Below are 25,977 nucleotides of genomic sequence, written 5' to 3' on the forward strand. Positions count from 1 at the left end.
ACCATTCAAATGTACTATTTTGGAATTATGTATGAAACTAAATATATCAGTCTCAAATGTTTTCAATATTCAATGGTGCATCACATTTTGTTTTCTGACATGGTTTTGTTTGGTTTGCTTCATGTCTGCTTTCTATTCAGTGTTGCCATTTTAACTGTTTCAGTTGCATTTTAGCCCTATACCATTCCAGAAATAATCTGCAATTCCAGCTTTATGGATGGCACCATCCCTTGTACATTATTTTTCATTGTGATCAAATGCTACAATGTCATTTGAAAAAGAAACCCATAATGTTCAGCTGAGAGAAGGAAAAGAATGATAAAATATAACGATAAGTGATAAGAGAACAAATTTCAGGAATGGGTATAGGCAATTTTGCTTCTGAGAAGTCTGACTTCTGATGGTCTTCTGAGGTCAGAACTGATAACTTGTAATGCTTACAATGTCACAGGTTGCACAGCATCTGACTAAAAAGTATTTAACAAGCCAAATGTTAATCCATTATAAATTTTACAGATTGTTGTATGTAGAATACAAAAGCAAAGCATACCGAGCTACTTGTACCCAAAACAATCCCACAAACAGCAATGAGATAAATAATTGGTTCATTTCTTTTGGTTGTGATGGCTAATTACAAATAAAATTAGCCAAAATATCAAAGCAATTCCTCTGTTCTTCAGTGAATAAAAGCAAATGGTATTTTACAACCACCAGATGGAGCTATGATGTAATGTTTCTTTTGAAATCCAGTACTGCTTTCATTTTGTACTGAAGCATCAACCAAGATTATGTGCCCATCCTTAAAGCGGCTTGAATCTGTGACCTGACTTGGAAGCAGGAGAACCAAGTCAAAAAAAAAGAATAAACAGTGCTGAAGCAAAACTTACAATTGCAATTCTTTTAACTTCCTGAGATTCATTCATATACTGGAAATGTGAAATAAAAAGTGCTGGGATTATTTAGTGAGTCAGGGAGCATCTACAAAAAGAGATTCTAGGTTAACTTGCATTCATCAGAATGACCACCCCCTCAAGATGGACCTAGAGTGGGTGAAAAATAAAAAATTCAGAATCATTATCTGAAATTGTTGATTTCCAATTGTTTATCACTGCCAATGTGTAAACTAGTCAGATGAGAACAGCAGAAACTCTATCATGGCTCTTGCTGGGTGGCTATCAGATGAGACAAGTGTGGAGAATGGAATAGATATGGTTGAGGATCCTGTCATCCGTTGTAGAGAACAATTCACAGCTGAGGTAAAAGGGCAATGTATCAGAAGCAGTTGTATGGAAGACTATCATATGAACAAGTAAGAACAGATGGGGAAAAGTGAAGGAAAGAAGTATCCAAAGTTCTTACAGGGAGTGAAATTGGTGGAGTCAAAGTGGCTGTTAAAATTTTCCAGTTTGTGACAAAACCAACAAGCAGCACCAATAACATCAAAATACAGGGGAAAGACAAGGAAGGGGCATGAGACTTGCCACAAACTGCTAGGACCTGTATAGGTTGACAATAGATTTTTTTTATTGGAAGAAGTAACTGTAGTCATATTTATTGTAGAATTTATTTAATTGGAAAATAGGACACATACCTCAGAAAAGCTTACTGGCTAATAGGAAAAGATCAAAAGAATCATAGAATTGAAATAAACACAGAAACCTTTCTGCCTGGACAATCTATAAAGAAATTCAAATGCAGTGCCAGTACTACAAACCCAATTCCCAATTCGCTAACTATTCTATACCTTACCTATCACAGCATCTGCTTAACCATAGTGCAGAAATTAAAATGACACTGCAAATAAATATTCCAAATCAAATTTATGGATGAATCATGTGATATTCCATACAACAGTCAACTGATCATCTTTGCAAGTTGCTTATTACATGGCTGCTGTGTACTTAGTGCTCCTACACATAATACTTCAATGGCTATGTGAAGGCTGCTGACTTCCAGTAAATGATGACCTCAGCTGTGGACCTATAATTCCCATCTACTGACCACACCATCTCAGCATTGGTAACTGCAGTCAGGGCTGACTGACTGGAAGGCAACAGCAAGAACACTGTTATTGGAAGGGTACATACTATCTTCCTTAGAGAGGACAGCCAGTTGGTGCTCCATGAAACCTTTTCATTTCCTCTAGTGCAGTGCCTCAGAAATCGTGCTGGAGAACAGTTTGCATGGTATCAACCTAGTTCCCCTACTGCTTGTGCTTCAATGGAAGTCATGACATCGACTATCATGGTTTCACAAGACTATGTGAACATTTGTCCACCATTTCCACCCATGAAAGGATGTACCCCAAGCTTTACACAAAGTCTTTGCCAGTATGAATCTGGAGCCCTCCATGCTCTTTGACAATGAATGCAAATTCCCAATACATGATAATTTTATTGTACAGGTTCATCACCCTTCTACATTAACTTCCCCCATTAAAGTCCTTATTGGAATCATCATCCATCCTCAACCTCCAGTGACCTCGCTGTGGCTTACCACTGTTCTTGATGCAGCCACTCATGCCTGGTGACTTGCATCCCTCTATACTATCCTCCAAATTATGTTTAGTTTTATGATCTGAGCACGTCTCTGACAGTATCTGAGCACATGGCTATATGTATGGAACTGAATGACTGGCAGAGGAATATAGAGTTGTACAGTACAGAGATGTATTCCTCTTATAATTTTACACACTTCTGTCAGGTACTTCGATATTTGTGGTTAGTAAACCAGAAGAGCATATGTATTAAGAGGGAAGTGGCAAGTAAGAAGGAGGATTTGGTTTGAAGTTGTCATCATCTTAAATGGTTGCAGCCCCACTGGCAGCCAAGCCTTGAGCAACATTTATTCCAGTAATGTCCAGCAATTTTTCCTCCATGAGTGTTATGACATGTACGTGCACCTGCTACCTTTTAGTTAGCTGCTATCACATTTAGTTGTGTGCCAACTTCTGCAAGGGAGAGTGGTGAATAATGTGCAATCTGTTTAGATGATTATGGCTGTCTGATATTGTGTGCAAGCCTGGAAGTGTAGTGTTGAGGTTTCCAACAGAGCTCAGTCTGTCATGCTGCAGTGCTGCATATTTTTAGACATCTCTTGATTGGTAGAGAATGTTGGTAGATAGGTAGTAAGGGTAATAGTGCATTTTATAGGAAGTGGCATTTGAGAAAGTGTTCACTGACCTTGACCACTTGTGAAGTCATTGAACTTCAAAAGGTACAGCCAAGTCTCAGGGATAGATTCCTGGCATTGATGTCCTGTCATCCTTCAGTGTTTCTCTTAATTTACTTCCCACATAATTCCAGTATCTGCTTCAACTTTCATACACTTCTGTTAATTAGCGTAGACTAGTTTTAACTGTGGCTAGACATTAGCTTCAAGCTCCTTTTGATGCATACAACCTTTAAATACTTGGCTGGAAATTCATCCCTTAGTTAGGAGGAGGAAACACAGAATATTATAGCAGCTGCAAGTAATATTCCATTTCTATAATTTGTTTCCATTAACTTAAATGGCTGTACAGAAAATCAATATTTCAAAATGATTACTAAAAATGACTTCGCAAACAGAAAATTAGAAAAACAACTCAAGTACAACCAAGTAAATAAAGAAAGGGTGATATAATGACAGGGATAATTTTCATCACCTTGGCTATAAAGTGACATCCTAAATTACTTGCTCATTAAAGAAACTGCCCCTTCCCATCACCTGATTAAAAGGCAGCCCACCAAGTTAAATAAGACATTGTTTGGAATTGATTTTGACTGTTGATTGTAAGTCACCAGATAAATCTGTCATTCTGGATAGAACCCCCTGCCCCCACGACCTCTACCCTGAATTCACAGCTTTGTTTAAATGAGGAGTACCTTAACATATTGTTTAACTAACTAAACTATAAACAGAAATATTGGAAACATTCAAACAGGTCATGATTAATGATAGAATCCTGCATCTATTGTAAGAGAAACATTTTCCATTTCAGTTAGATAGCCCTTCATCAGTAAGAGAGAACGCGAGTCATTTCTCTAAGTTGCAGAGAAGGTTAGGGAAAGAAGGTTAGGGAAAGAAGGGTAGGACAAAGGAAATATTTCTGATAGGGTGACACCAGGATTGTCAAGGCAATAAACTGTTAATGAAAGCATTCAGTTGAAAAATTAATGAGGGGGGCTAGAAAGAGAGAGAAAACAAAGGGGCATGAAAAGTGTGGAGTGTGGATCAAAGCTGTAGAAAATGCTCAATAGAAATAATTGCAGAGCCACAAGGAAAGAACCTGGATTGCTTTTGCAGGGAACAAGCGTAGGCTCAGAGCATAATTGTTTCCTTCTATAATTCTAAATTACAATAGGAAATCCCCTTCAGAAATTTAGCCCCAATGCTTTTATCAAACTGTTGAATTTAACTGAAATTCCAAACAATTCTTTTTATTTGCACATAGTCTGCACAAATGTTAACTTTCCATCAAAGAAATATTTAAAGTACATTGGTCATCAATTATTTGCAAGTTCAACTGTAGAACTGGTCAAGTTCTATAAATTAATCTTTGGTAATCTCTCTTTTCTAGTTGACTCTGTTTAGTATGCAGGAATGGAGCTAGATACTGATCACTGAAATAAATGCCAGATAAAAGTGAATCTGTGGAATCCCAGCCCTTGAAACATGTAGTAATAATTATGGGAGTAATGCAGTTTTATTGCAAAAGAGACTACAGGAGTGGGTTTCATCATTTCAACCTATCCATTTCTGACTCCACACTTTTCATCCTGTTTCTTGTAGTCACTGAACAAGAGACTAAAGTTCCCAAGAAAACCATCATCATGTAAGTGCTTAGTTTCTTCATTACTGCTTTGTATAAGCTTGTCCATCTCATCCAGTGCTTGATTACATTGTGCCATACCTACACATAATCACTGTTTTCCTGTGCATGTTAGTGTTTGACATAATTATACTTTGGTTTATGAATAGCTTCCATAAATCTCATAAAGATGATGTTTGTCACAGGATTTTTTTACCATTAAGTTGGTATTTTTTAGTGAAGATGAATTTGTTTAGTACAGTTAAGCTGTATTTGCCTTTAAGCACTTGGCATGTGATTTCAAAATGCAGCTTCTGTTGCATTCAGGATCACATTTGGAACAAATGCTCAGACCTGAATGCAACTATACCCTGTTTGTTTTTATCTTGATAAGTATTTTGAATGTTTTCTTTGGCTACTAAATTTTTAATTGAAGTGTAAAACTGATATTTTAGCACAAATCACTCCTTGGCTCTATATTTCATTTGTCTGCTACATAAACAGGAAATGTATATTAAATTTTAAAATTATCTGCAATAGACATTGTCTTCCATAATTTAAATATGTAGTAAAACTCGTATGTCAACTTCCTAACTAATTAATACTGTCTTCATGTTTCCTCGAGAATCAGTTGTCTTTTAGAAAATTAATAATGCTTATGTACCAATCTGTAATTCTTTGGTACAGTTAATAGCATGTTCAACCAAATGGATCACATTTAATGATAGAATCCTGTATGTTATCAAATTACTTGAAACTGAATGAAACAGTTTCTGTATTTATTGAAAGAACGGTTTCACATGATAATTCAATGTCAAGATGCACATGATGATTATAGATTCGTTCACAAAACTTTCTGAATTCTCTTCCATGTGTACTAACTCTATCCTATAATAACCAAATCACTTTTGCGGTGAGCAACACATGTTCAGTTGTCACACATTGACCAAAAGTAGTAGGGTCTTGAGGCCTTTTGGGATCTCTACTTTTTTAAACATTCTTCCTATAACTTCCTGTTTCTTATGTTAATTGCATTTAATGAAATATATTGAATGTCTGGCTTTCACCATTTACGCAGTCAAGCTAGAAACATAGTATATGTTCCAGTCATACACCACAGTTAGTTCACAGCATGAGGATCACAGAAAAGAATCTGTTTTTATAAATATTTTACATCTCCTGGCCACTAAATACAGTTACATTAGGGGAAAAGGTTTCACTTAAAAACCATACACTTTTTCGTATGGTAGTTGGTGTATACTCTTTTAAAAAATAAAGTATCTGCTTAAAACATCAAGTTTACTGAACAACCAGAAATGTAATTTACCAGAATGAAGAACAGTAATCGCTGATCTAATGTCTGTCTGATTTAGGCTGAAACATGCATGACAATTATAATAAAGGTGTAGATCTAAAAAGAAAGCACCTTTTTAATAGTTTATTCATTAACATTGCATGAGTGCAAAAACGTGATTTTTAACTGTATGGCATCCAATTGATAACTACTATTGCCTTGCTTACCAACTAATCAGAAATTTACCTGCTTCGGAATTGCTGATGTTTTTATACAGTGTGGACAATGGGATCCTTCTGATGTTTAAATATTTAATACTATTTTCATGATTAGTGAGGAGACTATAACAACAGTAGTCAAGAGCCCAAAAGTTAAACGACGCAGTTCTTCAAGTATATCCCCTGCAAGACCCTCAAGACTACAGGAAATGGAATCAGAAGTATTATTCTCAACTAAACCCAAGGCACCTCCTCCGAAGCTTCAGATGGAACCCAGAGAAACCTCCATGAAAATGCCACCCATTCCTGCAGTTATGATAACAGAGCCAGAAGAACAAGGTGCAGCTTCGAGACATATTTTAGTAAAAACTAAGGTAGAAGAACAAAAACCTAAGTGGGTTGAAGTTGAAGAAGTAGTTGAATTCAAAGTTAAGAAAAGTGCAAAACCTCAAAGGAAAAGATCAGTCTCCCCTTCTACTCGTACCTTATCAGAGCAAAGGCAAATGAGCCGTAGATCTTCAAGTCCAAGGCCCAAACGACCTCTTAGGACTGACCCTAACATAAACAACTCAAATAATAACCTAGTGGAACAAATGCAATCCTCCCTTTCAGAAGAAAATGTGGATATTCTGACCTCTGTATGTGAACCTGAGAATATCACAGAACTTGAACAAGCTACATCAGATGACATCAATCCCGATTATATATTTGACCACTTTGTTGACACTGCTCATGAAACATCTGCTCATGCTGTGACTGAATATGATATTCAGCCAAATGAAACTGAAGATAAGTGCAAATCAGCTGTATTGGAAGTGGAAACTCCACTTGTTGCTCATGTGGGTGAAACAATAATGCTAAGCTTTGAACCACCTGGATCCATGGATGACGAACAGCTATCCCTTAAAAAAATTTTTGATACTAAAACAGTATCTCCTTTATCAATTGTAAATCTTCCATTAGATATGACTGGTGATAAATTGGAGGAACTCAAACGAGAGCATGAAGAAGATATTGACACAGAAAATGAACATATTATTGATGAACCTCCTGAATCAACCAGTGATGGCCTAATAAATAGAGACACCAAAATTTTGACTCGTAATGGCAAGCCATTAACCTTAGAAGACCTTGAAGACTACATTCCTGCTCAAGGGGAGACCTACAAATGTGAGGATATAGTTGACCAAGATTATCCATCAGCTACTAGTTCCAGTGAACCATGTGAAATTTCTGTTCTGCAGGCAGAAATAAATGAACCAACAATTGGCAAACCAGTTTTACTTAATGTTGGGAGACCAGTTGTTCCTAAGATAAAGCCAAGTTATTTGCATCAGTTTGGAGATCAGCGGTCTGGAGGGTTGTTCATGTCAACATCCCGAGTAACAGAAATGCATTCAATGGGACCGTCGAATTTGTCAGTACATGTCAGTGGATCATGTACTGAATCGGTCGTCCATTCCTCAACAATAACAGAGAAGAAACCACCATTTGAATTAAAAACATCGTTTTGTACTGAGGTGCAATGTTCTGTGGACAGTGGACAAACTAGCTTTAAAACTGAAGTTTCTACAAGAACTCTTAACTATGGAGAAACTGTTACATTACATATCAATCAGAAAGACCCACCAGAGGAACCCAACAAAAGCAAACATGATAAACTTAACGATTAATCTTATGATGGGGGAAATTAGTGTATGATTAAATATATCAATGAAAATGTAATTAATTAAGTAATTTCTAGTCTTAAGGGAGAACATTTAGAAAAAAGTCATCTAATAGAGTTAAGGCACCCTAATCCTTAGCCCTAACCATTCCACATAATAGTAAAAAGTTCCACAAAACTATCAGACTTATGATACACAAATGTTATTAATTATTCACTTCAGATCATTACAGATTTTATAGATAAAATGAAAAATCATTCAAATGTTCTCTCTTTAGTTGGGTTTTGTGATCATTGCATAGACCAGTCAAACCAACAGTTTCACTCAGTTTCAATAAACATTTTATCATCTCTATGACTTCTTGGTACTCTGCCAACAATTCAAATTTGGAGTCCACAGAAAATGATCTTGATACTTAAAGGATTATGAACTATTTTGTGGATTTTCAAAGGAAAACCTAAATGATTCTAGATGTCAAATCAATCATTGGATTATTTTATTGTGAAAATTTAGGTCTAATTTTTGTGGATTTAACAGATAGTTTTTGCTGATGGTAACATGACTTTTTGATATCTGTTGTGGATTAAGTGGTAAATTTGCTGAGAAAAAGGCTGTTAGTCTGAAGTTTGTACTTTTGCAGCAATTTCATCACAGATCTATTGTAAAGACACTGAGAAATCCTCTTATGGGAGGATTATGGGACAAACAGGATAATTTTAGGGTGTTGTATAATGTAATCAATTTTATTCTAAAATTACTGAAACTGTGAGCCAGACATGCACACATTTCCTGAAATGATTTGCTATTGAACCTACAGATAATATGAAATTTGTTATCCCCTAACTTTTAAGAAAGGTAAAATAAGAAGGGGAAATGATCATCAGAGTACAGACATAAAAGATTGTGATAATTAAAGTGGAATGGCATGGTTTAGTTTAACATTGAATATCCTGATACTTGTCCTTGGGCCACTGACTTTAAGTCTTTGGAGTGATCAGAACTTTAGACTGTTTTACAAAGTTAATGGCATAACAGATTGCAGAAATTGTATTTCCAAGAGTAAATCATCTTCTAAGCATTGTAAAAATTTCATTATTTTTCCAATTACTTTAGAGATTAGAAATGTGTAGCAATCTTGCATTTATACATTAATTCATATGGATGTCAATATGTTACATCCACAATACAATCTAAAATAAATAGTATTTTTTTTCAGAAACATGCATATATTTAACAGAAGAAAGTTGGACTCTACTGATATTCCATTTTTTCTTGATTTAATGTATATTATTTTGTGATAAAGCTTCAACAGCATAAATGAAAAATTGAACATGATTATAAAAAACAATAGGTTATAACTTTGGAGAAGAGCTTTAAACCTATTTTTAATTCACTGGCCATCTTTTCAATGCACGTGCTTAGAGTGATCAGTTAACTTCGTGTCATGTTAAGAAAATGACTTATTATCGTCTCCTAAATTTAAATTTCCTAAACCAAATAAAAACTTAAGTGAGTTTTTGTTACATTTATTTCTATAGATACCATGCTTACGGTTTATTTACATATACCTGTCTTTTTTATTTGAAGTATAAAATAATAACTGAATCCAATTAAATTCTTGTAACTTCTGCAGTCATGTAGATTTTTTTAAGTGGGGAGTTTAAACTGACTTTATAATTTCTTCCAACAACTCAAGTTAAGGGCAAGATATGTAGGACTTTTCAATGTGTGTGCGTTTTCTCCATGCTGTGAACTGTTGAAAAATTGTGTGGTGTGTATTAACACAGTTATGTATCTTTGAGCCGCAAAAAGACCTGTAACTTTAATGAACAAATATATCAACTATTAAAAATATGAGCTTACAGATGGGAAGCTACAGCATTTGGAATGCTAAGTGAAATGTTGCATGCTTAAGTTTGCAAATCTTGAATTGAAGTTACATTAAAAAAAACAATAAATACTTCAAATAAATAGTTCTACAACCATGTCAGTGGTGCATATTTGAAAAAGAAAGTTGTGCAATATACATTAACTTTGACATACATGTACCCTCAAATACATTTTGAGTAATGTATCTTGTACAGTCCATGTTTTAACAAGAGCATAAAATGTTTGATGCATTCTTGTATGTTTTGTAAGGGGATAATTTTTTAGATATATATAGGATATTAAAAAAAAACAAAGTGTGCCTCCTTACTTCTGTGTGTTACATTTGAACCCCTAATAAAGTCTAATTTCTGCAGTAAGTTTGTCATCTGTTAACTTTAAATATTTATCATTAGTAGAAGGTGACAAAATATGCCGCACATGTTGGTTAAATATTTAACATGAAGTGAAATTGAAATAAAAGTTTTCAGATTACCTGAGTCTCACCTGAACATGAGTGAGTCTTTCAGATCTTTATAAATAACGTAGAAACCCTGCATTGCAGGGAATTATCAGGGCCATTCTCTCTTTTCAATGGAGAACTACACTCAATATGAGGATGGACTAACAAATAGAAGGTACTGTGTGTTGCTGTAACTCCTGAGGGTGCTCCTTTCAAGTGTGACTCCTGAATCATACTTTATGACTTTCAATGCATCTCAAAGGTAGTATAACTGGACTTAAGCACATATTGAATCCTGATTTAAATTAACAAGACTGGAATTAGCGCTCCTAAACCTATGGAATATTAGAAATTATAAGATAAGACATAGATGATATATTTATTTATTATTTACATGTACATCGAAACATACAGTAAAATGCATCTTTTTGCGTTATTGAAAATGTGCTGGGGGCAGCCCGCCAGTGTCACCACTCTTCCGGCACCAACATAGTATGCCCACAGCTCCTAACCTGTACATCTTTTGGAATGTGGGAGGAAACCGGAACGCCCGAAGGAAACCTACGCAGACACAGGGAGAACGTACAAGCTCCTTACGGACAGTGGTCGGAATTGAACCCGAGTCACTGTACTGTAATAGTTACACTAACTGCTACATTATTGTGCTGCCCTCTACACTACCGTGCAATTATCTTGCCAAAGCTGTGTTATGGGTTTGTCGGGTTATACTATTTCACACTGCCACTGAGGTGATGAGGCAGCGAGATTATCTAATAAATAGGTGGTTGACTCTTGGAAGTCCAAGAGGCCACCTCAGTCACCCCTTTATCATCCAAGCTCAACTAATGAAATTTTCAGCCTCACTGCGCAACTTGGGATTCTGCAACAACACACAAAAGGCTGGAGGAATTCAGCAGGTCAGGCAGCATCTATGGAGAGAAACAGACAATCAACGTTTCAGATGGAGACCCTTCACCTGGACTTCATTTGTCCACAGATGCAGCCTGGCCCACTGAGTTCCTCCAGCTTTTTGTGTGTTTATCCAGATACCAGCATCTGCATTATTTTGTGTCTCCGCCGGGATTCTGCAAGATTTGTAGGTCTCCATTTCTAACTCTCAGGTAGTAAGTTTTGAGCAGCTGTGTCAGTGGTCTTTGAAGATATTGCTGACCATTCAATAATAGCTGAAGAATGTGTAATTTTTTATTTTGTGAAAATTGTAAATGCTGACTAAAAACTCCAGTCTATAATAAACTTCTCCTTCTACTGGCCCCATCCAAACAATAACCATCCAGACATGGCCTAATGATTGACTCAATGTAGAAGCCAACTGTTATTCTGTCCTCTTTCAACCAACCCTTCACATCCTTGATAGCAAACTAAGCAAACCCAGAAACATCCTTGTGAATCTTTTCTGCACCCTATCTAACTAAATTACATCATTTCTGTGGTATGGCGACCAAAACTGCACACAATATTCCAGGTGCAGTCTCACCAACATCCTATATAGCTGTTACATGGTGCCCCTGCTCATATTCAATGCCCATCTGATGAAGCATGCCATACGCCTTCTTCACCACCACGTCTATCTGTGTCACCACTTTCAGGAAACTTATGTACTTGTACCCCAGGACCCTCTGTTCTACAATCCTCTCTAGGACAGTGCCATTTACTGTACAAGTCCTGCCCTGGTTTAACTTCCCAAAATGCATCACATCACACTTGTCTGAGTTTGCATACTTACTAATTATGCCACCTACATTCTCATCCAATTCATTAATATAAGTAACAAACAACAAGGACCCAGCACCAATCCCTGCAGCACACTACTGGTTACAGACCTCCAATCTGAAAAATAACCCTTCACTACCAGAGAAACAAAGGACTGCAGATGCTGGAATCTAGAAGAAAAACATTATGATGCTGGAGGTGCTCGGCAGGCCAGGCTGCCTGGCCTGCTGAGTTCCTCCAGCATCAGTGCTTTTCAACCGTTCATTACCACCGTCCTTCCACCAAGCCAATTTTGTATTCAATTGGCTAGCTCACCCTGGATCCCATGTGACCTCATCTTCTGGATCAGTCTACCATGCGGGATCTTGTCGACAGCCTTGCTAAAGTCCTACTGCCCTGCCCTCATCAATTCTCTTTGTCACCTCTTGCAAAAAACTCAATTAAATTTATGAGACATTATTTCTCATGCATGAAACCACACTGACTAGGGCAGGCATGGTAGTGTAGCAGTTAGCGTAATGCTATTACAGTGCCAGCGACCTGGGTTCAACTCCAGCTGCTGTCTGTAAGGAGGTTGTACGTTCTCCCCGTGTCTGCATGAGTTTCCCCGGGTGCTCCCACATTCCAAAAGATCTACGGGTTAGGAAGTTGTGAGCATGCTATGTTGGCACCAGAAGCATGGCGACACTTACAGGCTGCCGCCAGAACACTCTACGCAAAAGATGCATTTCACTGTGTTTTGATATACATGTGACTAATAAAGATATCTTATCCCTAATCAGTCCTTGTCTTTCCAAATGCAGATGGATCCTGTCCCTGAGAATCCATTCCAGTAAGTTATTCACCACTGATGCTAGGCACACCGGCCTATAGTTCCCTGGCTTGTCTTTGCATTTCTTCTTAAATAAAGACACAACATTAGCCACCGTCCAATCTTCCAATACCTCACCCATGGCTAAAGAAGATACAAAAATCTCTGCTAGGTCCCTATCAATTTCTTCCTTTGCTTCTCACAACATCCTAGGACACACTTGGTTAGGACCTGGAGATTTATGGGCGCCTGAAGACCACCAACACCTCTGCTTGCACAATATTGATATGTTTCAGTACATTACTGATCCCTTCCCTGAATTCCCTAGCTTCATGAGCTTCTCCATGGTAAATACAGGCAAGAAGTATTCATTTAAGACCTCACTGACCTCATATGGCTACACAAGTAGACAACCATGCTGATCCTTAAAGGGACCTATTCTCTCCTGAGCTGTTCTTTTGCTCTTAATATACTTATGGAATCTCTCAGAATTCTCCTTTATCTTATCTGTCAAGGATATCTTGTGTCTCCTTTTTGCCCTCCTGATTTCCTTCTTAAGTGTACTCCTATGTCCCTTTTATTCCCTCAAGGGATTTATTTGATCACAGCTGCCTGTACATGACATATGAATCAGAATCAGATTTATTATCACTGACTTATACGATGTGAAATTTGTTGTTTTGCGGCAGCAGTACATTGCAAAGGCATAACATTACTATAAATTACAAAAATAAGTAAATAGTGCAAATAAAAAAGGAATGACAAGGCCGTGGTCATGGGTTCATTGACCATTCAGAAATCTAATGGCGCCGCCTTCTTCTATTACTGGTTACCTATTTCCCTAAATGTTATTATGAATCTGCTTCCATGACAGGGGCTCTATGACTTAATAATTTTTCTCTTTCTTTTGGTGAAGATGTTAAATTTATATCCTGAATTTATAAATTGATTTTTGCTTTTTACCCTTTAGTGAAAGCATGTTTCTCATCCAATTTGTAACATAACCAAGGAGGAAGAATAACATGCAATGTTGGACAGATACAATGCAAAATAATTTGGCCATGCTATAATGCCTCTGCATTTTGCTTATCGTAAAATGGTGGAATCAAAAAATAAAATTAATTTAAAAATTTGACTGGGACTTGCCTGATCTAATTCTTAATTTTACATGATTCTACTGCACTGATATGTCTGTATAACACCTGAGACTAAAGGAAGTGCAGAGGATCCATTCCAGAAATCCTCGATAAATAAACCACATCCCTCTGACACATTCTTTTCATAAAGAATTAATCTGCAGTAGTTTCTTTACATTTTGTATGGAAACGAGAAAGATTTGATCAGAAAATAGAAGGGCAATGAAATCAGTTCTGTTTCAAGCAAAAGGGACAATTACCAACTAGCAGCAATTGAAAGGCTTCTATAGGTTAATTTCAGTAGTGCAAAATTGTTTTGATTGTAAAAATTCTTGCTTTTGAGTGGAATTCATTGTGTTATCCATTTTCAGGAAGTGTGGCTGACATTCCAACAGAAGCTTTTGAAGTTAAAGCAAGAAAAGTGACTGAAATACAAATACCAAGTTTAGAGTACATGATCCAAAGAAGCAGAGCTAAAAAAGAGTGAGTACTAACCCTCCTAATTGCCCCATATCCTTTATGAAGTTTACATTGGTAAAGAACATCATGACAGGTACTAAAAAATGTTTAAAAGTATTGATGGATTAGAGGTCAATGTCATACTGCAGGTGGCTACAGATTTCCATATCTTTGATTTTTTTTCATTCTTTCACTACATGAGAATTAGTTCATCACTGGTGATAATCAGTTATCACCAACAGTGCTTTGATACTGTAAATCATACCATGGTATGGAAATAGTAACTGATAAATAGTGCACCATGTCTCATTGCAGCAGCCATCAAATTGCATATTGATCCTGAATTAAGAAAAGAGAAATACAGGGTCTCCTGATTTGCGAATGATCTGACTCATGGAAATCTGACTATACGCAAATTCTCCCATACATTTTAAAAACATTTTTCAAGCTGGTAATAACAATAAAACCTTTCATGGTATTCATTAGTGCAAAAAGCAAAACTAATTATTTGTAGTGTAATTTTTGCAAAAAGCAAAAATTTAATTATGTGTAGTGTTAGAGTTATTATTGATGAAATGAGAGAATTATTGCAAGTGTATCTATAGTGATACTATATGGGTTACTATAGAAAACAGACATTTCTGATTTACGGAGAAATCAGCTTATACACAGTTCCAAGGAACAGAATCCTTAGGTTACGCAGGGACCGCCTGAAAATTTCTCAGTTGGAACCAGATCCAGGTTTAACTTTTTAAGTTGCATTTTTGCCCTCTTTGTACTGCCAATGTGTTTCCAGTGTGAATACACCAGACAATTGGTGTCATATCCTGGTTCACATTCACTACCAATCATGTAACAAACACCAAATAGGCAAGTTATCACATGCCAGGAATGGGACTTGGATGTGATAATTGGAATATTTTCCAAACCCTTTACTTGCATTGATCAAAGCGACCACAGGTGTGTCAGTACATTTGGGAGGAAAGACTATTGATAGGTTGATTTTCTGAATTACAAGAACTGGTGAACTTCAGTGAGCAATTATTGGATCTATCGTACTAATCCTGAAATATGTTATGTAAATACCGTCTTTCTTTATAGACAATCTCAGAAGTTTTCTTTCTTGTTGTTTAATTGAATTACCTCTGAGCAACTGGACAAGGGATTGAATCTGAGAGACAGGACAACAGGAAACTGGCAATAGAAGATGACGAGAGCCTGAATAACGTGAGATTAGAAACCATCAGTGATGCAAGAGACTATTATAAAAATAGTGCAAGTAGCAATATATACAGTCAATTAAAGGAAGGGGACTCGCTTGAGTAAGGGCTTTCATGACGGATGTGACTTCAACGCCTTAGACTGTTTAGATGTATTGGTTATTATGTTAAAATGCATGTTGCTTCTGATTGTTCCTTCAGAAGTCAAGAAGAATATTGGCCAGAATTCACATGTGCAAGAATAAATCATAAGTCAAAGAAAAAATCTGTAACATTCACAAATGTCATCTCAAGTGATAAAGGTAGAACATCTCCATCAGCTGAAAAGTGTGGTTTACACGTGGCCAACAGAAAAGATGGTGAAGAGCAGGAAAATAAAGAAGAAACAATAATGACCCCAGAAGTGAAAGAATCTATTCAATATTCTACTGGACATGAAAGCAGAGAAATGGAGATAACTTTAAATAAATTTGCAGATTCTCCACTGATTTATATGGCTGTACCACAAGAAAATAGGGGAGTGACAGAGAGATCTAATATTCCAGAACTATTTGCAGAACAGATGAAGACAAATGAAGTTGATAATCCTTTTAAACCAGATCCACAAGACTTTCAAACCATTGGTGACCAAGCCAGCAGCATTAATATTCAAACCAAGCCTCTAAAAGGTTAGTCTCTTCACAGGTTAGTACAATTAGATACCAAACCTTTAAGGAGAAGATTTTTTTGATTAAATACTTTAAAAAATAAAGGTCATGTTAGAACATAGAACAAGCCCTTCAGCCCACAATGTATGTGATGACCCTGATGCTAAATTAAACTAATCCCATTTTCATGCACATGATCCATATCCCTCAATTCCCCATGTTTTCATGTGTCTATCTAAATGCCTCTTAAATGTTACTATTGTATATGCTTCCACACTTCCCCACCGCCCCCCCCCCCCCCCCAGCAGTTCATTCCAGGCACCTACTGCTCTCTGTGTTTAAAAAAAACTTGCCTCATACATACCTTTTCCCCCTCTCACCTTAAATATATGCCCTTTAGTATTTGACATTTCCATCCTGGGATAAAGATACTGATCGTATCTATGCCTCTCATAATTTTATAAACTTCTACTAGGTCTCCCCTCAGCCTTCAACACTCCAGAGAAAACAGTCCAAGTTTGTCCAACCTCTCATTATAGCTATTAGTCTCTAATCCAGGCAGCATCCTGGTGAACCTCTTCTACACCCTCTCCAAAGCCTCCACATCCTTCTTGTAATGCGGTGACCAGAACTGCACACCATATTCCAAATGTGGCCTAACCAAAGTTTTATATAGCTGTATCAGACTCTGAAACTTAGTGCCTCAACCAAAAAGCAAGCATGCTATATGCCTTCACTATCACCCTACCTACTTACGTTGCCACTTTCAGGGAGCTGTGGACTTGCACGCTAAGATCTCTCTGTACATCAATAATTTCTAAGGATCCTGCAATTTAGTGTGTGCTTTCTCCTTGCATTTGACCTTCCAAAGTACAACATTTGTCCAAATTAAGGGCATCTTCTCAGATTTTCAGGTGCAAAAGCAGATGCCTACAATTGGGGAATGAGGAAAGCAACATAGTCAAAGCCCTCTTGATCATATGAGCAGTAACCATGATTTTTTTTACTTTTGTCTATCCTGTGTCTTTTCAAGATTGTAACAAAAACTTCTTTACCTTTTTAATGCAATGATATCATTGCTATTATATGATTTTGAATTGGTTACTGAAGGGGTTACATGAAAATGGAAAATTCCTGCTTAGCTTCTCAGATCTCTGTGTTCTATAATCTTCTCAAATATGTGATCTATAAGATTGTTTCTGAGAGAATGTAGTTGATGTAATTCGGTTGCAAATATTTGTTTATTTTAGCACTAATTCCTATGTCGTTCTATTTCATTAACACATCTCTGCAGTTCTAAATACTTAATGAGTCACTGCTGATGGAAATGCAGTAGATCCTGTCCAGAAATGCTGTTCATATGCCATATCATCTAACTCATTATTTTTAGCTTTATATGGATGATCTATGGACCTTCGAAGGAAGAATGACATGATTTTATTCCAGTAATGAAAGGGACATGAAAACTTGTCGTTGTTCAGTTACTACTTAGCACTAGATCAGCTGGCAGTAAACTAGATGTGAATGATGATTGATTACCTGCGTGCTTCCAGCAAATATCATCAAAGGGGGAGAGTCAAAGTTTCAGGTCAAGGGCCCTTTATCAAAAGTGGAATAGGGATAACAACCAGATATGAGGTTGAAGGGAGGGAGGAGGGGCTGGGGATAGAGAGAACACAATGAATGTCTGTTATGGGGTGCAAACCAAAGTTGTCAAGGTAACCTGTCACACACAATCTCTCTGCTTTCTCCACCTTCCCACTTTCTGTGTCTTCACTTTTCCAGTTCTGATGAAGATTCTTCTGGTTCTTTCCCACTGCTTGACCTGCTGAGTGCTTCCAACATTCTTTATTTTTGTTTTAGATTTCCTGCTTCTGCAGTTTTATTTTAACTTAAAATATATATTAGTGGTTTTGGATTAATAGCCTCTACTTTTCTTCATTCTCTTTAGTGTTTAGTGATATTTGCTCCCATCATCATTTAAGTGTGTGCACAGATTTCATGATAGTACCAGACGTATATGGTCTGCTGCAGGTGTGGGTGATGAATTGATCTGCACTTCCTTATTTTTGATCCTCACGAATACAATTTTTCTTTAACACAGATCTGCAGAATGAGAACATTAAAAACATTACTGTGAAGACACTACGCGAAATACAGTTTAATCCAACCACATTCAAGCGAGGAACTCTTTCAGCTAGTAATATAAACATAGCAGAGCAAAATATTTTCTCAAGGTAATCTACTCCTGGAATTGCATTTTGAAACAAAATATATGGCAAGTTACCACCTTTTAAACAAAATGTATTCATTTGCTGTTATCAAAACTATAAAGCTGTGTCCACCTTGTATGAATATAAAAAATTAATCATAATTATAAGCATAAGCATAATGCAGAAGTAATGATGTCAAAGAATTCATGATTAGTCAGTTTGAAAGCTGGTTAATTTCTTGAAATTTTGACTTTTATTTGCAAGGTGTCATAATTTGGTATCTCAGTAAAGTATTATCAAATTGAATAGTGTGATGTTGACCAGTAAATGCAGAGAGAGAGAGTCTTTAAGCTAATGCAACATAGCTCCTTGAAGGCACCACTCATGATCATTTCTGACCCCTCCCTATGATCATGTTAACTTTCTCCTAGTACTAAGTTATGTAATTGGGTGCCACAGTAGCAAGATGCCTTGCAGAGCTTGATACTGTAACAGATACAATATTAAGTTTGATTTATACAAGTTCATTTGGCATTGAAAAATGTGCCAGATCCTTATGACTTCTGAGAGAATATTCACAATCAAAAAAAAATTTAAAAAATTTATAGTATAAAAAAGCAGAAATAAACCATATGGCCTCTTAAGCCTGCTCTGCCATTCTATAAAATCATGGGTGATCTACTTTCCCACCTGATCTCCATATACTCTGATTTCTTTAGTGTCTTAAATATATTCAGTGACTGAGTGACTACTCAGTCCTTTGGTAAAGAGAACTCCAATGATTTACAACCCAGTATATCAAGAAATTTCTTCCCATCTCAGTACCAAAATGGCCAACTCCTCATTCTGAGATTAGACTTCCTGGTTCTAGACCCCACAGTCACATGCAACAGCCTCCCAGCTTCTATCTGAGATTCACTCTCAGAAAGTTGAATGCCTCAAAGAGATCATCCTTCATTTACCTAAACTCTCATGAGTATGGTTAGTTTTACTCAACCTTTCCTCAAAGGCCATTCCCATCATCCCAGGAATTAATGCAGTGAATATGCACTGCGTTGGCTCTAAGAAGAAATGTCCTTATTAGACAGACGCCAAACTGTACACAGTACTCCATTTCAGATGTCACTAAATCTCTTTCCAATCTTGGCAGGACTTTTTTTATATACTCCTTCAATGGAGACTAACAAACCACATACCTATCTAATTGCTTGGTATTTGGAAGTTCAATTTCAACATCTTATGAACCAACACGCTGTGATCTCATTGTAAATAAACATTTAATAATTTCTCACTGTTTAAAAAACATTCACTGTTTTCCATTTTTCTTGCTTCATATTTTCCCAAATTATACCCTCTGTTTTGTGTAATATATATAAATGACGAAAGTGTAAGTTTGCAGACGACGTACAAATTGGTGGAGTTGTGGATAGTGAGGAAGGTTGTCAAAGGATACAGCAGGGTATGCTGCATTCTTATGGAATGAGCTGCCAGAGGAAGTGGTTGAGGCAGGTACGTTAACAGCATTTAAAAGGTACTTGGATTATGCACATGGATAGGAAAAATTTAGAGGGATTTGGGCCAAATGCGGGCAAATGGGATTAGCCATTGGGCTGAAGAGCCCATTTCTGTGCTGTATGACTCTATATAGACCAATTGGAAATATGGACAGAGAAATGGTAGATGGAGTTTAATCCAGACAAGTGTGAGGCTTTGCACTTTGGGAGTTCAAATGTAAAAGTATACAGTAAATGGCAGGACCCTTAGGAGCATTGATGTACAGAGGGATCTTGGGGTGCAAGTCCATAGCTGGTGGCAACACAAGTAGGTAAGGTGGTAAAGAAGGCACATGGCACAAGTTATCTCACCGGGGAAAGTTCTTTACACAGAGTGGTAAGTGCTGAAAAGTGCTGCCAGGGGAAGTGGTGAAAGCAGGTACAATAGCAACATTTAAGAGGCATTCAGACAGGCACATGAACAGTCAGGAAATGAAGAGATATAGACCAAGTACAGGCAGATCACATTACTTTAAATTGGCATCCTGTTCAGCACAGACATCGTGGGCTGAAGATCCTGTTCCTGTGTTGTACTGTTTTATATTCTATACACCCATTCTGCCACTCTTTTTGCATTCTCGACTATCCTTTTGCATATATATTTGCAGATAACTTTCTTACCAAGCGTCTTATCATGAGGAAACTTGGATATGTTGCACTCTGTCTTTTCATCTGAGTCATTAATATAAATTGTGATTAGCTGAGGATCAAAGACTGATCTGTGTGGCACTCTACTGGTAACCATCTACCCACCTGAAAATATTAATTAATTACTATTTTGTTTTCTGCCCTTTAACCATCATAAATATGTTAGTTCCAACGTTATGAATCCTTATTTTGTGTACTTTATGTGAGGTGCCTTATCAAATGCCTTTTAAAATTCTAGATATACCACATTTGCTCATTCCTCCCTTATCCTCAAAACATCCTCAAAAATGTATTTGATTTTTCAAAAACCATTTTCTTTTATAAAAACATGTTGACTCGGCTTAACCATATTATGATGTTTTTACATGTTCAGTGATGGATTCCAGTATTTTGCAGATAAGGATGTCAGGTTATCTGGACTATAGTTCTATATTTTTAATCTTCCTCTCTCAACTGGGGATGTTATGTTTGCTACCTTCCAATCTGCTGGAACCTTTCCAGAATATAAGAGAACTTTGAAAGATCATCACTAATGCAGCAGCTATTTTTGTATCCATTTATTTTAAAACTTTGAGATGCAGACTTTCAGGTCTAGAAGATACACTGAGCTTTAGTACCCTTTATTTCTCCACTATAAATTAAATCAGATTAATGGAATTTGAAAATTCTAAATCCACATTACTAATCCCAAATGTGCATGCTCATTATTGAACATATTATTTTGCACTATTAACATATGGAAATATCATGACTGTAATTTTAACTGGCATTTTTTTTTACCATCTTTGGCAAGAATTGTAAATGAGGGAGCTGAATGCAGGGCTGAAGAAATCCCAATGTTGCCTGATAACCAAAGGCACAAACTGCTTATGGAGCTACCTGAGAGTTACCATATTGATTTGACTGCACAAGAGGACACAGGTGATGTGGATAAAGCCTGTCATTGGAGCACTAAAATACTGAGTCAGCTTCAATACTAACCAACTATTTCTTGCTGTAATGTATTTAACTGATGTGCGGAAGTACAGAATGCTTGGAATTTCTGGGCAAAATGCTCAACTGAAGTTTAAGGTTTGGGTGCCCCCTTTTGAAGGAAAAATAGTTAAGATTTACAAACTCACTTCTATAGATGCTGGACCGAAAAACAAACAGCTGGAGGAACTCAGTGAGTCAGGCAGCATCAATGAAGGCAAAGGGATAGTCGTCTTTTTAGGTCAAGACCCTGCATTAGGAATGAGAGGGTAGAGGGGAAATAGCCAGTATAAAGGGGTGAGAGTTAGGGGTGAGGCAGGGACTGGCAAGTGATAGGTAGAACCAGATGAGGAGGACGACGATGGGCAGATGGAGGGTTGTAGAGGCAGGAGGTCTGGGGCAGGGTAGAGTTGGAGATACTGGCTGGTGGGTGATAGATAAAGACTGATTAGGAGAGAGGAAAAAAAAGGGACAGATAGAATGTCTCTACAAATGCTATCTGACATGCTAAGTGTATTCCAATATTTTCAGTTTTTGTTTGAATAGGGCATCATAAGTGTAAGAGAACCACCAATGAATTCAATAGGAATTTCAGAGAAACGTAGCAAAGATTGGTAACAATGCAGAATTATTGAGACAGAGAACTCAGAGGAAGCTAAATAAGCATATGAGAGAGAAAGGAATAGAAAAAATACTCGGAGAGGATTAAGGTAAGATGGAATCAGAAGGCATTGAGTGTCGTTATAGCCAAGTTGTGTGGAGTGACCTGTTTCTATATTGTGGATCCTATGAAATATGTAATTTTTTAGTTACTTATTCACGTCATATGAATGTCACTGGCCACTTTTATTTTCCAAAAAAATACTTTGTCATTAAAATTGCAAATATATATTACAGGACATTCATATGTTGATACTTACAGCACAGGATTTATCATTCATTTGCCTTCAGGCAAGAATTCAGTTTTCCTTTCACATAATAAGTCTGAGAGGTTTTTGCACATGCTCCAGCCCAAAGTGTGTAATCCTAGGAGTGCCCTTTATGTTCATATGTCCCTCGGCATATAGTCCTGCACCTTGGAAAGTGTGTGAGTAGACAGCATCCGTGCGTGGACAGCTTCTAGCATTGGAAGATAAATTTTGGTGCACCTCTCACTGAGTTGATAATCCACCAGCAGTGGTTGGTGTTGGTCTCAGTGTCCATGTCCAGGAATGGCTTGTGGAACATAGAATTCTGTGTTATGCAGCTGTATGGCATGAACTTCAACAAAAACGGCTGTATTCCTTTCTAGACCTTCTTGACTAAAGCACACTTTAAAAGCCTGATCCCCATCTTTGAGGGCAATGTGCAGCGGCATTAAAACTCCAGCTTTGCATGAAGGATCTGACATGGAGGCTGGTCTCACCATCGTCCAAGCAGGATGTTGAAGCTTGTTGAAAGATCTGGTGATGAGACATTCTGTCAACATCTGGCAAAGCCAACATTTATTATCCATTCTAATTGTTTTTGAACTGACAGTCAGCCATGTTTGAGTCAGTAGTCTAACTGCATGATATATCTTCATTGACTTTCATTCAAGTTGGGATGCATGGAGAATGCTTAACTGTCATCCAACCCATTTTTGAAGTCCTACATCTCCATAATATTTCTTCTCTTTCATGACAATGTGTTGCATTGTGGGAAACAGTAGACTCACTGAAGTGGAGGCTGCTCCCGGAGGCATTTAAGAAAGGAAAAAAGCAAAATTTGCCTTGCATCTCCAACCAGCATTGATTTTCCATCTGCTTCTCAGACAACAGTCTAATATTTCTTTCTCACCTGATCCTGTAGGTATTCCTGAGGAGCAAGCTGCATCACCTCTTGCTTGCCAGAATGCCACCAGCTCACAGCAGTCCCTTTCATCTAAACCACCAGCTGAAGGCACAAGCACAGGTACAACTGATTCTGCGCTTCTCCCGAGGGGTGGCATGGTTGGGTGGGAATCTTCATTGTGTGGGAAAAGTATGTCATTTGCCAAAGGGTCTTTTCCATCATTGTTTGTTTGTCCATAAATCCACACCAAGTAATTTTGGTAGTGTCTACCTAGCCTGCCCTTTCAAGCTACCTATCATATTTTTTCTGTATTTCTAGAATTATGAACAGAAATGCATCTAATACTTTTTTTAAAACCTGGAACAATTTTGTGTTCCATTTTCTCAGCTAGTAATCCATATTTCATTTTGTCACTCTTTTATTAAAAACATTTGTCTGAAGTTAGTAAACTTTCAGAACTTATCCTCTAAATATTCCACTTAAATATGACCCCAAAAAATAGGCGAGACTACCAAAGCTAGAAGCACCTGGAAGTCAAAGAGTATGATTAAGGCAAAAAAAAGAAGCTGATATCAGATTTCAAGAGCAGAATATTGCCAAAGGCCAAAAGAATTATGGAAAGTCCAGGATGAAAGTAAAAAGGAAATTAACAAGCAAATAGGGCATGATGAAATAGTGAAAAGTAAAATCAAGATAAACCCAAAGTCTAACCTGAGTTACAGGCAAATTATTGGAAACAGTTCTGAGGGGCCATATAATAATTACTAAATAGAGAAAGAGAAAGATTAGGACATATTAGAGACCAAATAGGTAACCTGTATACTGAAGCAGAAGATGTGGGTACAGTTTTAATCCAGAAAATTAAGATGCATGGGATCCATGGTGATTTGGCCGTTTGGATTCAGAATTGGCTTCTCCATAGAAGACAGAGTCATGGTCGATGGGGCTTATTCTGACTGGAGGTCTATGACTAGTGGTTTTCTGCAGATATCTGCTGTATACTGGGACTTCTGCTGTTTGTGATAGACCTGGATGAAAATGTGAATGGGTTGGTTAGTAAGTTTGCAGACGATACAAATGTTGGTGGTGTCGTGGACAGTGTAAGAGATTGCCAAAGAATACAGTGGGATATAGATCAGTTGGAGAAATGGCTGTGTAGGAGGGAAGGGTTAGATTGATCATGGAATAGGTTTATATAGGTCAGCACAACATCGTGGGCTGAAGAGCCTGTACTGTTCTATGAAGTTTAACCTGGCCTAATGTGAAGTGTTGCACTTTGGGAGACCTAATGGAAAGGGACAGTACACTGTTAATGGCAAGACACTTAACAGCATTGACATACAGAAGGATCTTGGGGTCCAAGTCCATAGCTCCCTAAAAGTGGCTACACAGGTTGATAGGGTGGTAAAGAAGGCATATGGCATACTTGCCTTTATTAGTCAAGTGCAAGAGTCAGGAAGTTGTGTTGCAGCTTTATAAAACTCTGCTTAGGCTGCACCAGGAGTATTGCATCCAATTCTAGTCACCCATTATTGGAAGGATGTGGAGGCTTTGGAGTGCTGAAGAGGTTTACCAGAACGCTGCCTAGAGGGCATGTGCTATAAGGAGAGGTTGGACAAACTTGTGTTGTTTTCTTTGGAGTGGCAGAGACTGAGGAGAGAGCTGATGGGAGGCATAGATAAGAATAGACAGCCCATATCCTCTTCCCAGGGTTGAAATGTCTAATACTAGAGGGCATGCACTTGAAAGGGGGTAAGTTCAAAGGAGCTGTGCAGAGCAAGTCTTACACAGAGAGGGATGGGTGCCTGGAATGCACTGCCAGGGGTGGAGGTAGAGGCAAATACTTTAGAGGCATTTAACATACTCTTAGGCACATGAATGTGTAGAGGATGGAGGGATATGGAAGTTGTGTAGGCAGAAGGGCTTAGTTTAGCTAGGCATTTAACTACTAGTTTAATTAGTTTGGCACAACATCATGGGCCCAAGGGCACATTCCTGTACTGTACTGTTCCATGTTTAATGAAACTGCATCTATCTCACAAAAGAGCAGGTCACGTAGACATTGTCATTGGGGAGGAGGAGTGGGAAATATCAGAAGGCAAGAAAGGATTTAGCAACTTTGAAACTGGATAAATCAACAGGCTTATATGAAATATCTCCCAGGCTCTTAAGAAGAAAAAGCAGTGGTTATAACCATCATTGTGCAATCATTTCAGGCTACAGCCGTGGTAACGATTGATTACCAATGTTTCATCATTGTTTAAAATGGGGGAATTGAATCAATTGTTAATTTCAGGCCAGTTAGCCTAACCTTGGTGGGAGAAAAATTAAAAGCTGAAGTTTCTAAAGGCAGCTTTAATCATAATTTAGGAAAGCAGAAATTAACCAAAAATGAGATATAAGAAACAGGACCAGGAATAGGTCAATTGGCTCCATGAGCCTGTGCCACCATTCAACAAACTGATCCCATCTTGG

At 37.4% G+C, this 25,977-nt stretch overlaps 1 protein-coding gene across 1 annotated transcript in view; it reads left to right on the forward strand.

The window, feature by feature from the left end:
• LOC127570499 (obscurin-like) overlaps positions 1–25,977 on the forward strand; it is a 465,385-nt gene that overhangs the window by 386,581 nt on the left and 52,827 nt on the right. The window contains exons 88-94 of the mRNA XM_052016136.1: positions 4,774–4,816; positions 6,420–7,816; positions 15,588–15,759; positions 15,859–16,325; positions 18,409–18,541; positions 21,512–21,639; positions 23,521–23,622. Coding sequence (XP_051872096.1) covers positions 4,774–4,816; positions 6,420–7,816; positions 15,588–15,759; positions 15,859–16,325; positions 18,409–18,541; positions 21,512–21,639; positions 23,521–23,622 — 2,442 coding nt within the window. The remainder of the gene's footprint in view (positions 1–4,773; positions 4,817–6,419; positions 7,817–15,587; positions 15,760–15,858; positions 16,326–18,408; positions 18,542–21,511; positions 21,640–23,520; positions 23,623–25,977) is intronic.

The sequence above is a fragment of the Pristis pectinata genome, chromosome 5 (assembly GCF_009764475.1).
Source record: "Pristis pectinata isolate sPriPec2 chromosome 5, sPriPec2.1.pri, whole genome shotgun sequence".
NCBI classification, from domain to species: Eukaryota; Metazoa; Chordata; class Chondrichthyes; order Rhinopristiformes; family Pristidae; genus Pristis; species Pristis pectinata.